This window comes from Lontra canadensis, unplaced genomic scaffold (assembly GCF_010015895.1).
Source record: "Lontra canadensis isolate GAN:19392208 unplaced genomic scaffold, GSC_riverotter_1.0 scaffold107, whole genome shotgun sequence".
Lineage (NCBI taxonomy): Eukaryota > Metazoa > Chordata > Mammalia > Carnivora > Mustelidae > Lontra > Lontra canadensis.
In genome coordinates, this window is record NW_022631101.1 from 4,107,539 (window position 1) to 4,123,837 (window position 16,299).

Sequence of the window (16,299 nt, forward strand, 5' to 3'; positions counted from 1 at the left end):
CGGATCAATTTATTGACTTAGCATTATTATCCCAGCCCACCCTGAGAGGGTAGCCCTGGAGAAATCAGCCCCCCACCTCCCACCCAGAGATCCAGTTTGGCGGTGGAGTTTGGGGTTTGGAGAGAACACTGTCTATCTCCGTGATAACGGGAAAGGCTGGGTCCTGGCCAGTGCCATGAAGCCCATCCCCACTGTGCCAACACGGTACTCCCCACTCACAGGGAGAGAGGAGGAACTAGGTCCAGCCCTGTGAACGGCTGAGTTGACTTCTTGATCTGAATTCTCCGACCTCAGAGCAGAATGTTCCACTTAGCAGAACTGGTATTATTCCAGGAGAGGAAAGAGCTCCTGAGCTGTCCATTTCTTCCCAAGGCCAAATGAGCGGTTGATGGGTACGATTCCCATCTACGCCTCCCCCTCCTTTCCGACAGAACCAATTATTTCTATAGTAAAATGGGCGCTCATGCCGCCAGTTGTTGGACAGATTCGCTGCCTTGGAAAGAGGGGCGGCGCCACCAGTTACCGAACAGAGTTCCCGCGCTGGTTTTCGTCTTTGGTCTTCACGTGCTGGTCACTGTTGTCTATGGGTGTTAAGGCCGGGCTCACCTGCCTTGAGACCGGAAGGCTGAAACTCCTCGTGGACAGTGTGGACGTCAGCGAGTTCATGACAGGCAGGCTGAACCAGGAAGAGCTCAAGGACAGGCTGTGCCTCTTGGAGGAGCGGTCTTTGTTTCCCTCCTGGGACTTCATGCCGTGCTTAGGCCAGGGCTTGGGGGGCACCAAGGGTATCTTTTTGGACTGTAGCTTTTCAAAGGGGTCAGAAGCAATGTGGTCCTGGAGGTACCACCAGTGTTGAAGCGGGTAGATGGGGATCGGCAGGAAGGCGAGGATGCTGAGGAAGGTGACCCAGCTCAGGGTGCCCTGCAGGTAGGGCTGTTTCACCTCCTGGCTCTGCAGGCAGAGAGAAGGGAGCAAGGTGGAGGAGGAGGGGGCTGTTAGGGGATTTCAACCCATGTGACGCTGGAGATCAGGTTCCCTAGGGGCTGGGAAGCTGGCTAAAGGGTCCTTGGGCACGGAAGGAGCCCAGACCTAGGACCCTATGGAGTGGGAGATCAGAGGAGGGGTGCCCAGAATGGGAGCAGGAGGCCAGGGAGGGGGATCTCACCATACTGCTGTTCCAGGCAATGTAGTAGGGGGGTTCCGTCTGGTAGAGCCGCATGAGGCTGATGGTGGTCAGGGCCAGCAGCCCAGGCAGGGTCACATAGCACCACAGGACAGTGAGGAAGGGCCACAGCAGGCGGCCCAGATCACCAAATATTTCTTCCCTGACCCTGGGGTGGGGGCAATGGGCACAGATGTCTAGAAGGAGCCCTCCTCTGGCCACCAGGGCCTAGAGCTCTGGGTCTGCCAGACCTCTGGTTCTCTCACCAGTTCTCAACTCAGGGGCTACCAAGTCCTGCTGGGCCCTCCCTGAGGCTGGGCCCTGGATCTGGTCTCCTCATGGGAGCCCCCTGACCCAAGTGCCGGGCTCCGGCCCTCTGCCTTCAGACTATCCCATGTGGCCCATGGTAGGGGAAATTGAGTCTCCTGCTTTCTGGCTACTCTTTATGTCAGCACCCACGTGGTTGCCCTCAGATCACTCCCTCCTGCACCCCATGCTATTAGCTAGACCCCGCCTTGCTATGGGACAGAGAGAGCAGACCATGCCCCCCCGCGCCCCATCCTCAGAGACCTGGGATGGGCCCTGGCTGGGTAGACCCCAGGACTTGGACATCACCTCCTAGCTCCATAGATCCAGGCCAGGGCCACATTCTGGAAGGCCACAATGATGATGAGCGTCAGCGGGACCAGGCAATCATCAAACAAGGACATTACGTAGCTGCCAGCATGACTGGTGAAGATGAGGCTGCCCAAAAAACCTCCCAAGCAGACAAACACTGTGGCAAAGGCAGGTTTGGCCACACTGAGGTCTGTGTGCAGGGGTGGGCGAGGGGTCAAAATGAGCCCAGGAGATTGGGATGGCCTGGGGAAAAGGGTGAGAATCCATATACCTGATAGCAGCTTGGGATACCTCCTGAAGATGGAGATGGAGTTCTGGAGGGGATAAGTAATGCTTTCCAAGATCCTTACCAAGGTGTTCAGCCCTGTGATGACCAGGGTCAAGAAGAAGAGGATGGCCCAGAAAGAGGCACCAGGGAACAAAGAGACGGCTTGGGAGAAGGCTGCAAATGCCAGGCCGGGGCCCTCCATGAACTGTGGGGGAGAAGGGCTCTCAGGCAGTGGTGGGTCTGGATGGGGGGAATGGTGCAGTGATCGATTAGCAATGTCTGTGTCGGGCGGAGGAAAGACGCCTAGATGGGTGAGCGGATGGCAGAATGCTGAGTGTCTGGTGGGCTGTGTGAGCTTTACCTCCCAGGGCCTCAGTCTCCTCCCCTAACAGACTGGGATCCTAGGGTTGATGTGAGAATTAAAGTCAAGTGACCACTTAGCAAAGACCCTGGTACATACGCAGTGATGGTGGAGACATGACTCTGTTGCCTGCCTCCGGCGATGCGTGGGGTGGCCCCCAGAGGGCACTGGGGAAGGACACGTCGGGAAGTACCCTCCTGCCCCTGCAAACACACCTTTCCCTTCTGCATCTTGATGCTGCAGGATGGGGAGAAGCGGATGATCTGGTTCTGGAGGTGCCGAGGGAGGTGGCTGATCCACTCCAGGTAGTCCAGGGGGGGCAGGAGCAGGATGTCCTCCGGGGGCTTGGCATCCTGAGGCAGGACACCCCTTTTTATCAGTTTCATCAGCTTTGAGACGCTCCTGAAAAGCAGCAGAGGCCAGGAAAGATGGTGACCAGGCTGCCCCCCGCCCCCCGGTGCAAACCAGCTGGGGACTGGAGAGGAAGCGAGCGGCCCGAGGTGAGCGCAGCTGGTTAACAAGGGTCTGGAAACTCACCACATGGTCATGGGGTGAACCGCCCTGGTTGTCCCCCTAAGGGACAGAAGCCCCTTCTGCAGTAGCTAAGATTCCTCAGTGTTACGGGTTGGAAACTGTTCCCCTGCCCCGGCTACATTCTTATGTTCAAGTCCTAACGCCGCCCCACCCCCACCACCACTATCTGAAAATGTGAAATTACTTGGAAATAGGTTGTTACAGAGGTGATTGAAGATGAGATCATCCTGGGTGGCCCCGGATCCAATATGACTGGTGCATTTATAAAAAGGGGGAAAGTCGGGCACAAACACACAGGGAGAAGCCACGTGCGGAAGAAGGCAGACACCTACAAGCTAAGGAACACCAGACTGCCCGCAAAGCACCAGAAGAGGCACAGGACAGAGTCTCCACCATCGTCCTCAGAAAGAACCAACTCTGCCAATACGTTGATCTCAGACTTCTGCCTCAGAGCTGCGAGAGGACAGATTTTGGTTTTGGCCACGCAGTCTGTGCGACTTTGTGATGACAGCCCTAGGAAGGAATACACTCTGAATCTCTCTTTTTGGACCTCAGGTTTGGAGTGTTGCGATAATCAAACCCACTCACAATCGTTCTCCTTAACCAGCAGAGAAAAGTCTGTTTAAACTTTTCCCTCGAAGTCTGAATTTCACTCTTTCTTTCATGCTTTCAGCTACTCTCATGTGTTTGACTAAAAACATTAAATATGGATATTTCTTTGTAAAAAAAGAAATATATGGGTTTTTATTTTAAACAACATGTGGCTTTCTTCCGATGGGTGTGAGTGTAGATTTATTTCCTTTAAAAAAATAAGATTTTATTTATTTATTTGACACACAGAGATCACAAGCAGGCAGAGAGGCAGAGAGAGAGGAGGAAGCAGGCTCCCCGCTGAGCAGAGAGCCCGATGCAGGGCTCGATCCCAGGACCCCAGGCTCATGACCCAAGCCGAAGGCAGAGGCTTTAACCCACTGAGCCACCCAGGTGCCCCAATATATGGGTTTTTAAAAAAAAAAAGATTTTATTTATATGACACAGAGAGAGAGAGAGAACACAAGGAGGGGGCGCGGCGGACAGAGAAGCAGGTTCCCCGCTGAGCAGGGAGCCTGATGCGGGACTCTATCCCAGGACCCCGGGCTCATGACCTGAGCCGAAGGCAGATGCTCACCTGCCTGAGCCCCCCAAAATGTATGTTTTGTGTGTCATCACTTGAGTGTCACTGTGTTTTGGTTTTCTGTTTCTTACTTTTCTTCCCTCAGTTTTTCTGGCAACATCTCTATATTGCTGAGTATATGTCTGGTTTGTTGTTCCTGACTGCTGCCCTCTGCTGCATTTGCAACCCACATTTTATACTCTATTCCCCAAATAATGACCCCGCTCCCTGAGATGACAAAGTGCCACAGTAACCACCCATTAGCAGGGCTTGTGTAAGGACTTCTCTAGAAGGAAGTCCCTTCCCCCACTTGGGAATGGGGATCACGGGGCCATAAATACTGTGCTTAATTGAAGGAAATGCTAACAGATCCTCAGCTGTCCTCTGTTCTCCTGATTAGAAAACACTAATAAAGAGAAACTCCACCCTTCCTTACCTAAAGAGAGAGTAACCTATAGCCTTGCTACTCTAAGTAGAAGCTCCGTGGAGGGGCAGCATCACCTGGGAACTTGTTAGAAATGCAGGATCTTGGGGCGCCTGGGTGGCTCAGTCATTAAGTGGCTGCCTTTGGCTCAGGTCATGATCCCAGGGTCCTGGGATCGAGCCCCACATTGGGCTCCCTGCTCAGCAGGAAGCCTGCTTCTCCCTCTCTCATTCCCTCTGCCTGTGTTCCTTCTCTCTGTGTCTCTCTCTGTCAAATCAATTTAAAAAATCTTCAAAAAAAAAAAAAAAAGAAATGCAGAATCTTGGGTTCATCCCAGACTTACTGACTGATCTAATACTAATTCATAATACCCACTGCAGTTTGACAAGTTCTATATAATGAAGGGCGAGGGGCTCATGTGGCAGTTCTTCTAGGGCCGCACTAACACGATAGCCACTAGGCACATATGGCCATGTCAACTAAAGCTAATAAAGATGATAAAAATGAGGGCACCTTGGTGGCTCACCAGTTAAGCATCTGCTGTCAGCTCAGGTCATGATCCCAGGGTCTGGGGACTGACCACTGCATCAGGCTCCCTGCGTGGCAGGGAGTCTGCTTCTTCCTCTGCCCCTCTCCCCAGTGTGTGGTCTCTCTCAAATGGATAGATAAAAATTTAAAAAATGATATAAATTGGGGCACCTGGGTGGCTCAGTGGGTTAAAGCCTCTGCTTTCGGCTCAGGTCATGATCCCAGGGTCCTGGGATCGAGCCCCGCATCGGGCTCTCTGCTCAGCAGGGAGCCTGCTTCCCCGCCCCCCTGCCTGCCTCTCTGCCTACTTGTGATCTCTGTCAAATAAATAAAATCTTTTAAAAAAATGATATAAATTGAAAAATTCAGGTCTTTGGTCACATTTGCATTTTTTGGCCATGTTCACCACATTTCAAGTGCTCTGGCTACTTGTGGCTGGTGTCTACGACACTGGATAGTGCAGGTATAGGAAGTTTCTGGCACCACAAAGAGTTCTACTGGACAGTGCTGCCTGAGGAGGTAACAGTTCTCATTGGAACCAACCAGAAGCTTGTTAAAAAACCAACTCATTTCTTATCGAGCTATATCAGAGAAAATAAAAAGCACAAATATTACATATTCACTTCAGTGAGTATTGACAAGTCACCCAATCGAGATATAGAGTATTTCCATCACTCCACAGAATTCCTTTGGGCCCCTTTCCAGGGCATTCGCTCCATTCCAGAGGCCACTACGGATTTCCATCATTGCACATTCATTTTGCCTACTCCTAGATTTCATAGAGGTTTATACAGTGTGTACTCTTTTCTGTCTGGCTTGTTACATTCAGTATAATGTCTGACATTCATCCATTCATCTATGTCGGTGTGTGCATCCACAGTTCATTTGTATGTGTAGATAGTACTCCATTTGTTGAATGAATGTACTAAGGTTTGTTATCTGCTCATCTCCCGACAGACATTTGGGTTGCCTGGAGTTGTGGCCGTTACAAATAAAGCTAAAGATTTCCTGCCCTAATTCTCTCTCCTCTCCTTGCTTCCTGCAACTCCAATTATACATCTATTAGTCCTCTAGGTCACTGGGGTTTTTCTTCAGTTTTTCTCATTCTTCTTGTCCTTTCTGTCCTTTACTTTGTAGAACTTCTATTAACCCAGTCCTCAAATTAACTGATCCTTTATTCTGCTGGTTCCAATCTAAACTAAATACATCCAGCGAAACCTTGTCTTCATCTACTTTTGACTTCTAGAATTTCCATGTGGTCCTTTTCTAGATTTTCTGTATCTTCCCTAAAATATCTCCATGGCGTCCATTGTATTCATCTTTTCTCTTAAATTCCTTAACATATTTATAATGGCTGTTTTAATGTTCTTGTCTGCTGATTCTAATGTCTGGATGGTCTTTGGGTCTTCTTTTTTCTCTTGGCGATGGATTGTATTTTCCTGGCTTTTGGAATGTCTTGAGGGTTTTTAATTCCATGTTGGACACTGCGTAGAGAACAACATGTTATTTGTTTTATTTTGTGTAGTCTCAATACATTTAAGCCTTTTATTCCAGGAGGCAGCTAGATGAGGGCTATTTATTTTGAGTTTTCTAAGTACTGAGGCGAGCTGGGGGGGGCAGTTTTAATTAGTTGAGTTTTTTCTCTGCCTTCAAATGGTATCAAGGAGGTCTCACTTTGCCCTCGAGCCATCCCTCCAACTTTCTGCATGACCCCCTCCTCCTGGCGAGGACTAATTTCTTTGATGTTATCATTATTTGGATTAGAGTGGGCTGGATTGTTAGCTGTGGATGTTTTTTGGTTTATCTATGCATTCAGCTCCAGTGGGCCCACAGATCTGAGCACCATGAGACCATGGATAGCTCATTTGCTTGCTAGCCCTGTCTCTGTTGCCACTTTTGCCACTTCTCCAAAACAATTCCTAGATATAGAAAGGAAAACTATTGGGTCGAGCAATTTATTTGTTGGGGGCTCATTGTGATTCCAAGAACTACTGAAAGCGCATCCTGTGATAAAATGCTTGCCTGGTTTCTTATCTGTGCAAAGTCTCTCCATCCATGACAGGCCTGTGCCTCCAGCCATGTGCCCCCAGGTCAGGCGTTTACCCCCAGGTATAAAGGCATTCATGGCTCTTTGCTCACTTATGATGAACTCATCACTCTCCAGTATTTAGTTCATTAAAGCTCCTTTGTGTCCACTGCTCTTCAGTAATGTTACAGGAAAGTATTAGGGTGTGTTTTTTTCCCCCCATTTTTAACATTGCTGTATCAAGGAAGCATGGACTTTTGCAGCCTTCAACATCCTAACTGGAAGAGAAACTCCACGTTGGAGATTTTTAAAAAATCCCGGTGCCTGAATGTACCCCAGATCAAGTAAATCAGAATCTCTGGAAGTGAGACTCAGGTGTGTAAGTGTTTTCTAAGGCTCCCCAAATGAGTCCAACATGCAGCTTAGGCCAGTAACCACTGATTGTGGCTCAGAATTCTGTAACAACCTCCTTTGTGAGTTAAATAATTGATTTTGAAATCTTCTTTACTCCACTTGCAATTTATGGAAGCCTTCGGACAGTCTTGTCTCTGGGACTGTTTTCTTACCTATAAAGTGCTGGCTATTGGAATATTATAATTTGCCAGTTTTCTCTGAGAATATGTTATTATTACAACTATTATGATTGTTGTTGTTATCATTATTATTGGAGAGGTCTGAGTCTGAAGGCCCACGAAGCTGGGGGATCGCTAAGGGAAGGAGACCCCCTATTGGACCTACAAGGCTGTAATTACTCACTTTTCAACACAGGTGGGGCCACTGGTGGTGGCCCAGAACCCCAGCACAATAAAGATGATGGATGTGACCAGCAATGAGGTCCCCAGATTGACCAGGGCCATCAAGGAGGCCACCTGGATATAGTTGTCTTCTCCAGCCTTGTAGGAGGAGAAGTTGATGGTGGTGCCCATGCCCAGGCCCAGGGAATAGAGCACATGGCCTCCTGCCTGACGCCACAGGTCCAGCGAGGCCCAGGCTGAGAGCTGTGGATGGGGATGAGAGAGAGAGAGAGAGAGAGAGAGAGAGGTTTGGGGTTGAGCTTCAGAGTGGACCCACTGGTGAACTGGAAGAGGGATGAGCTGGGGTAAAGAGCAGGGGGATGAGGAACAGGCTGGGGGCAGAAAAGAAGATGTCGGAGAAGGAGAGTCACTGAGGGACTGGGGAGCTGGGGGAGGGACAGGGTTTGGAGACCCCAGCCTTACCTCTGTGGTCACCATATGTCTGAGGCTGGCAATGGCACCCTCCAAGAAGAGACTTTGGATGAGGAAGCAGAGGAGGAGGATGCAGGGAAGGAACACCGTGAAAACCAGGATCTGGCCAGGTGGGTCAGGACAGAAACCGGAAGTCAGGAGAAGCGGGGATGGGGGCGGTTCAGAGGCAAGCACTAACAGGGAACACAGGTCAGCAGGAGGAGAGATGGGCATGAGCTGGCTTAAGGTGGTCTGGTGGAACAGGAGGGAGCTGTAGGAGGATTATTCTAGGGAGACAACAGTGTTGTTGGGGGGAACATCCGCCAATGAGCTGCTCCGAAGTGAGGGATGAGATCCCAAGTAAAAATGGTTTTGATTGGTGGGGCGGCTGGACGTCATTCACTTGTTGGCCTGGGTTTCTGGTCTGTGCCTGAGTTAGGGCCGCATGAAACAGCATCGTAGGTGATGCGGGAGGAACCCCAGCTGAGCAGAGATTTTCACACACTGAAATGAATTTTCCACGTAAGGAGAATATGATGCAGGTGCCAGGGGCACGGGCTGGAAGTATGGATTGGAAGAAAATAAATGGGAAATTCTGGACAGGAGCCGGTGGCAATCAGCTCTTTCAGGGATTAACAGGCGCTGTCAACGCGCAGGCAGGTGCAGGATGCAAGGCTCACGGGGAGAGGCTGCGGTCTGCTCTGGAAGGTGCCCACTGCTATGCCTTGGGGGTGTGGGATGGTGAGGAGCGAGCTGGGTCAGTACAAAGTCCCATTCTGGCCACGGGCCGGAGGGAAGTAGTTCTTTGTGAGACAACTGGTGGCTGCCACAGCCTGGGGAGAGTATGGCACCTTCCTCAGGCCCTGGATGGTGGAGCCAGTCCTCTAGGAGTGGGGGAGGGTCATGGGGATTAGAGAAGGGGGGTCAACAGGAAGGAGTTGCCTGGCGTCAGGGCAGGAAGCCCGATACTTGGATTTACAAACGTGAAGGGGTAGAGGAGTCCGCGGTCAGGGTGGCTCACCAGCACTGAAGTCTTTAGCCCTGTGATTATGATTAAGAAGAGGACGCACCAGGCTGCAAAGATGCCCAGGGTGAGCTGCAGGACGAGGGTCTCGACCCCTTCTTCAATATGGCCTGAGGCACTCAGGGTGCTGCGGTACCAGAAGTACTGGTGGGACACCGTCCGGAGGCAAGAGAGGTCTGGGGAGCACGCAGGCGCTTAGGCACTGCCTCACTCAGTGTCTTGGCCCTGCTCTTCGCTCCCTCCCTTTGGGCTCTCATTCCGCATCTCTTGCTCCCTGGTGCCCTTGCCTCCCGTGGCCCTGCCGGCCTTTCCTCTCCCTCTCCTCACCAGTGACATTGATGGTCTTCACCAGTGGGCACTGGTTCCAGGGCAGGGAGTTATCGAAGGAGTTGCCCAGGTAGGAAATGCTCCAGGTGATGATGACACTGTGATACAAGCTTACCAAGATGCACACCTAGGGGTGGACACGGTGGGCCTGAGGGACAGGATGGACAGAGACGGGGGAGCTGGACACCACAAGGGATGAGTGGGAACGCCTCTTGGCTGGGCCCTTCATTCACCAATATGCTAGCATATCCTATGCCGCCCAGCCAGGGGACGAGCTGCTTCCAGACCCGGATGTTGTCCACACGCAGCCAATGCCCCATGATCATCTCCATGTATAAGAGGGGAATCCCGAACAAGCAGAGCATGAAGAAGTACATCAGGATAAAGTTGCCTGAAGGAGGGAGCCAGGAGCTGTGATCAGGCAGCCAGGAGTCCCGGCCCCCCAACTCTTCATCCCCTAGAACTCTCTCCACCCTCCACCCAGGACCCAGGAGTCTGGGCTCCAAGCCTTAACACTCCTTCCCGAAACTCAGGATCTGGGCCCCTGGCCTCACCTCCTCCATTCCGATGACACAGGTAGGGGAAGCGCCATACGCTGCCCAGCCCAATGGAGAAGGCCACCTGCATCAAGATGTTCTTGGTTCGTTTAGTCTGAGCAAAGTAGTTTTGGGTCTTGGTGGCCAGAATCTCCCTGGCTGTGAGCTTCCAGGATGGTAATGAGGAATTTCTGGGTTGTGTGTAAGTCTTTTCTTCTGAGACTTCAATGGACCCCATAACTTTCTTCTTACAGGCCCGCCAACTCCTGAGGGAATCTTGGGGTCACCAAGAAGAACAGACTTTAAGGTCTTTGTCTCAGAGACCAGCCTGTAAAAGTTCAGGACAGCAGGGTTTTAGAGCAAACAAAGGGACAGAATTTAATTCTTGGTCCTTTTCACTGGTTGAACAAATAACTTCATCTCTGAGACTCAGGTTCGTCTTTTTCCCCCTCATCTAACAAATAGATGAATTGCAAAATATTTAATAACTGTTACAGTGTGAGCACCAATCAGGAGGACATTCCAGCACTCAGGTTCCTCTCCTTTCTCTTTCTGGTCTATTTGGCCCAGCTAATGCACACAGGGCTCTGGGCCAGCAGTTCTCAAACCTATCATAACCACAAAACCTCAAAACACACAGACTCCTGCCTTTCCATCTGCCAGCCTCACGCTTCCAGACTGATTCAGTAGATCTAAGGTGGGGTCTAGAGGATTGGTAGAATTCAAAAGCTTCCTTGGGGTTCCATTTCAGGAAAGACAGCATAAAATTTCTGTGGAACCATGCCTCTGTGACCATGGCCAAGAAAGAAACATTTAAGGTCTTTGGAAATTGTCCTAAGGGCATGCAGCCAATGAAGAAACATTTATTCAAGAAAATCTGGTAAAACTCACTAAGAAGAGTCAGTGGCATTGGGCCCACAGCCTGCTCCCACTTTCCTCCCTCCTGGCCTAGTGCTATGGAAACTCCACAGGGTTCCCCCTCTCCCCAGATCACACTCAGAGGCTACGGCATTTTTCCAGAAAGGGCAGAACACCAGCATTTCGCGTTTCTTTTTGGCGACGTGCTGCAAACACTAAATTTCAGGCAAGTGTGGTACAAGTAAAAGTCAGGAGCGCCCTTCTACTCTGCCCTCATTTCTGGCATGACATAACTGGGAATATGGGGGCCTTGGTCTCCCCTGACCCCGGCTCATTGGGGAGGTGGAGGTTATATGGTAAGAGGGGCAAGTCATCAGACCAGAGATTAACACTCCACATGGCATCCTTCTCTAAAAGTACTCAGAAAGAAGCAAGCCACTGTTCCAATCCAGCTCGGAAGACCTTGTCCATGGGAGAGAGACAGGTCTTCGGAACACATGAGGCCAGAAATGTTTCCCAGAAGAACTAACTTCATTTGAAGCAGAGTCTGAGGAAGTTGAAGCCCAAGGGCTAAGGGCACGCTCAAAATCAGCGGAGGTTTTGGTGGTAGCAATTGAGAGGAGGCTTGTAACTTCATGAAGACATAAGGTAAATGGTTACATACGAGACGGAACTAAGAAAAGAGACAGGTAAGAAGATCCCTTCTGGGGTCAGAACAAACCTCAAACGTTGAGTTCAAACACTACTCCTAGAAAGTAGACTGAATTTAATTGCATCACATTGTGGAACAATTTGTGCATCAGACCATTGTCAAAAACAACAGAGCCATTGGCTGCAAATTCATGGGTCCTAAAAATGAAGATGCAATAAAGACAGAGTTTTGTCATCAGAAGCCCTGTGGCACAGGAAATACTACAGTGGATTCCTCTGTAAGAGGGGACATTATCCTAGATGGAAGGTTAGACGTGCAGAAAGGAATTGACAGTAATGAAAACCTAAGTCTGTGGATAAAATGGAGACTGCACAGGAACACAAACAGTAACATCTTACTTGGTTTTAATTAACTAAAGAATAAGAATTACATGACATCAAAGATTCAGAGGGTGGCAAATGGAATAGAATTATAAGTACTTTGTGTTTTCCAAGAAGAGGATAAAAGTACTGCAAGTGGGGATGCAAGCCCCCACTGACCCCACAATCCAGACATAGGGCTCTGAGGGGCTTCTGACCAGAGTCACAGGGCCCTTAGCTACTGTTGAAGGAACTTGTAAAATTGTCTCAGGATATACCATCAAGTTATCTCTTGAAAAGTCTGTGGGATGCTGTTCTGCCAGAGATAACAAATCTCACAGGTGGTGTTTGCAAGAAAATACAATAATTTGCAGCTTAGCAGTAACCACAGGATGTAGAACTTCTGTCTTTGTACTCTAGAGATGACGTCACTAATGCAGTCTGCCCAGAGTGGTTTCCAGTTCCGGGGCCCTAAAGCAGAGCAAACGCGCCACAACAGCTACACTGAAACCAGACAGGAACATGCCAGAAGGGACCGGATAGTCAAGGAAGGGAATAGAAGGGCGTCCGGGTGGCTCAGTCGGTTAAACATCTGCCTTCAGCTCATGTCATGATCCCTGGGGTCCTGGGATTGAGCCCCACATCAGGCTCCCTGCTCAGCAAAAAGCCTGCTTCTCCCTCTCCCTCCTGCTCTGCCTATTTGTGCTCTCCCTCAATCTGTCAAATAAATAGATAAAATATATTTTTTAAAGATTTTATTTATTTGACAGGCAGAGATCACAAGCAGGCAGAGAGGCAGTCAGAGAGAGGGGGAAACAGGCTCCCCGCTGAGCAGAGAGCCCGATGTGGGGCTTGATCCCAGGACCCTGCGATCATGACCTGAGCCAAAGGCAGAGGCTTTAACTCACTGAGCCAACCAGGTGCCCCAATAGATAAAATCTTAAAAAAAAAAAAAAAAAGAAAGGGAATAGAGCTGACCCAATCCTTAATTAATCATCATGATCCAAGACCCCGAATTTTCATCCTTTAAAAACCCTTGCTTGCAATGACATCAGATAAAGGCCTAGTATCTGAAATCTATAAAGAACTTACCAAACTCAACACCCAAAGAATAATCCAATTAAGAAATGGGCAGAAGACATGAACAGATATTTCTGCAAAGATGACAGCCAAATGGCCAACAGACACATGGAAAGTGCTCAACATCACTCAGCATCAGGGAAATACAAATCAAAACCACAGTGAGATCCCACCTCACACCAGTCAGAATGGCTAAAATTAACAAGTCAGGAATCGACAGATGCTGGTGAGGATGCAGAGAAAAGGGAACCCTCCTACACTGTTGGTGGGAATGCCACCTGTTGCAGCCACTCTGGAAAGCAGGATGGAGGTTCCTCAGAAAGTTGAAAATAGAGCTACCCTATGACCCAGCCACTGCATTACCGAGAATTTACCCTACAGATACAAATGTAGTGATCTAAAGGGGCACATGGACCCCAGTGTTTATAGCAGCAATGTCCACAATAGCCAAACTATGGAAAGAACCTAGATATTCATCAACAGATGAATGGATAAAGAAGATGTGGTATATATACACAATGGAATACTATGCAGCCATCAAAACCCCCAAAATCTTACCATTTGCAACAAAATGGATGGAACTAGAGGCCATTATGCTAAGTGAAATAAGCGAATCAGAAAAAGATAATTATCATATGATCTCACTGATATGAGGCATTTGAGAAACAAGACAGGACCATAGGAGAAGGGAGGGAAAATGGAAACAAGACAAAACCAGAGAGGGAGACAAACCATACGAGACTCTTAATTTTAGGAACAAACTGAGGGTTCCTGGAGGGGAGGGGTTTAGAGGGATGGGGTGGCTGGGTGATGGACATTGGGGAGGGTATGTGCTATGGTGAGTGCTGTGAATTGTGCAAGATGAATTACAGACTTGTACCCCTGAAAAAAGCAATACATTATATGTTAACTAAAAAGAAAAACCTGCTTGCAAGCTATTGGGGAGTTTGGGACTTTTCACCATTAGCTCCTGGTTCTCCTGGGTGGCACCACACCAGTAAATTCTTGGTGCCAGTTTTTATTGGCTTATTTAACATCAGGTGGACAAACTCTCATTTGGTTCGCTTACAGTACCAATAAACACTATCTGATAAAATGTATGCATAATTATTATCTAGGGGAATCCTTAAAAGAATAACAAAAATGTTGGGGCACCTGGGTGGCTCAGTGGGTTAAGCTGCTGCCTTCAGCTCAGGTCATGATCTCAGGGTCCTTGGATTGGACCCCACATTGGGCTCTCTGCTCAGCGGGGAGCCTGCTCCCCCCCCTCTCTGCCTGCCTCTCTGCCTACTTGTGATCTCTCTGTAAAGCCAATAAATAAAATCTTTAAAATAAATAACCAAAAAGTATAATTTCTAAGATATAGGAAAGAAAAAAATAGACTAATAAAAACAAGGAATGCACGAAGAATTCAAGAGAAGAAAAAATAATATAGATTATATATGACAGGTACAAAATACCTCATTAAATGGTAGATTTAAACCTAAACATATCAGGATTTGTGTTAAATGTAAATGGACTGAATGCTCCAATTAAAAGATGAGTTTTCAGACTCAATAAAAAACCAAAGTAAGACTAAATGCTGTTTACAAGAGACATCTAAAATGTAAGATTTGGGGGCACCTGGGTGGATCAGTGGGTTAAGCCTCTGCCTTTGGCTCAGGTCATGATCCCAGGGTCCTGGGATCGAGCCCCGCATCGGGCTCTCTGCTCAGCGGGGAGCCTGCTTCCCCCTCTCTCTCTGCCTGCCTCTCTGCCTACTAGTGATCTCTCTCTGTCAAATAAATAGTAAATAAAATCTTAAAAAAAATAAAATGTAAGATTTTGGAATAGTTAAAAGTAAAGAACATGGAAAATAGTACTTCATAAAAACTCTACCCAAAAGAAAGCTTGTATAGCTTTACTAATATATTAATATATAGTTTTTACACATTAAATTATACTATTAATGTTCACATATACTTAATATTTATAAATATATCAACATGTATTTAATATTTAAGGTAAACTTTCCAGACATAAAGAGGGAAATTTAACAATGATAAAAAGTTCCATTTGCTGGGAAGACATGAATTCTCAAATGTTATGCTTCTCCTAATATGACCTCAAAATGTAGGAATTTGATAGAATCTACTTTTCTTAGGCATAACACATAAAAAGTAAAAATTCATTTAGGATATGGAAGATCTGAACAACTTAATTAGTACATTTGACCTAATGAATGTATATGGATATGCACACACACACACACACATAACTATATTCAGTAGCTGCAGAATATGTATTTTTAAGAACAGGCTGAACATGGGCACCTACAAGGCTCAGCTGGTTAAGTGCTGCCTCCAGCTCAGGTCGTGATCCTGGGTCCTGGGATCAAGCCCTGCATTAGGTTTTCCTGCTCAGCGGGGAGTCTGCTTCTCCCTCTCCCACTACCCCTCGCTCCTGCTTGTGCTCTCTCTCAAATAAATAAAATCTTAAAAAAAAGAATATGCTAAACAATTACAAAAAAATCAACCATATTCTCTATAAAACAAGTCTCAACAATTTCAAAGAATCACAGTTGCACAGAGTACACTTCTGACCACATGTAATTAAGCTAGAAATTTACAGCAAAAATTAGTTTTAAAGTTCCTTTGTTTGTGGGTGCCTGGGTGGCTCAGTGGGCTAAGCCTCTGCCTTCGGTTTGGGTCATGATCCCAGGATCCTGGGATCGAGTCCCGCATTGGGCTCTCTGCTCAGTGGGGAGACTGCTTCCTCCTCTCTCTCTCTGCCTGCCTTTCTGCCTACTTATGATCTCTCTGTCAAATAAATAAGTAAAATCCTAAAACAAAACAAAACAAAGTTCCTATGTTTGGATATTAAAAACCACATTTTAAAATAACCAATGGTTAAAGAATTTATTATAATGGACATCAGAAAATATTTTGAACAGGATGATAATGAAAATACTACATACCAAAACATGGGGGGCGGGTACCTCGGTGGCTCAGTGGATGGAGTGAGCAACTCTTGATCTGGGGCCTACCCTGGGTGTAGAGATTGCTAAAAATAAATAAACAAACTTTTAAAAATGGGATGCAACCAAAGCCATATATTAGAAATTTTAAAAATATTAGGGGCGCCTGGGTGGCTCAGTGGGTTAAGCCTCTGCCTTCAGCTCAGGTCATGGTCTCGGAGTCCTGGG

At 47.9% G+C, this 16,299-nt stretch overlaps 1 protein-coding gene across 1 annotated transcript; it reads right to left on the reverse strand.

The window, feature by feature from the left end:
- Positions 1–514: 514 nt before the first annotated feature.
- Positions 515–16,085, reverse strand: LOC116856012 (orphan sodium- and chloride-dependent neurotransmitter transporter NTT5-like). Its single transcript, XM_032839174.1, has 12 exons — positions 16,072–16,085; positions 10,185–10,494; positions 9,864–10,021; positions 9,631–9,757; positions 9,301–9,479; positions 8,292–8,402; positions 7,831–8,072; positions 2,625–2,811; positions 2,052–2,253; positions 1,778–1,937; positions 1,166–1,331; positions 515–951 (listed from the first exon to the last, which is right to left on the reverse strand). Exons 2-12 carry the CDS (start codon positions 10,402–10,404, stop codon positions 520–522), a joined length of 2,184 nt encoding a protein of 727 aa, XP_032695065.1. The 5' UTR covers positions 10,405–10,494; positions 16,072–16,085; the 3' UTR covers positions 515–519.
- Between the last annotated feature and the right edge of the window lie 214 nt (positions 16,086–16,299).

Bases quoted from the DNA above. Each gene is read 5' to 3' on its own strand.
- LOC116856012 (XM_032839174.1), bottom strand. From the start codon at position 10,404: ATGGGGTCCATTGAAGTCTCAGAAGAAAAGACTTACACACAACCCAGA. The intron at 1,938-2,051 runs GTATATGGATTC...CCTTTGCCACAG, and splicing joins GTATCCCAAGCTGCTATCAG to TGTTTGTCTGCTTGGGAGGT. The intron at 1,332-1,777 runs GTGATGTCCAAG...CCCCCACCCCAG, and splicing joins TGGATCTATGGAGCTAGGAG to GGTCAGGGAAGAAATATTTG.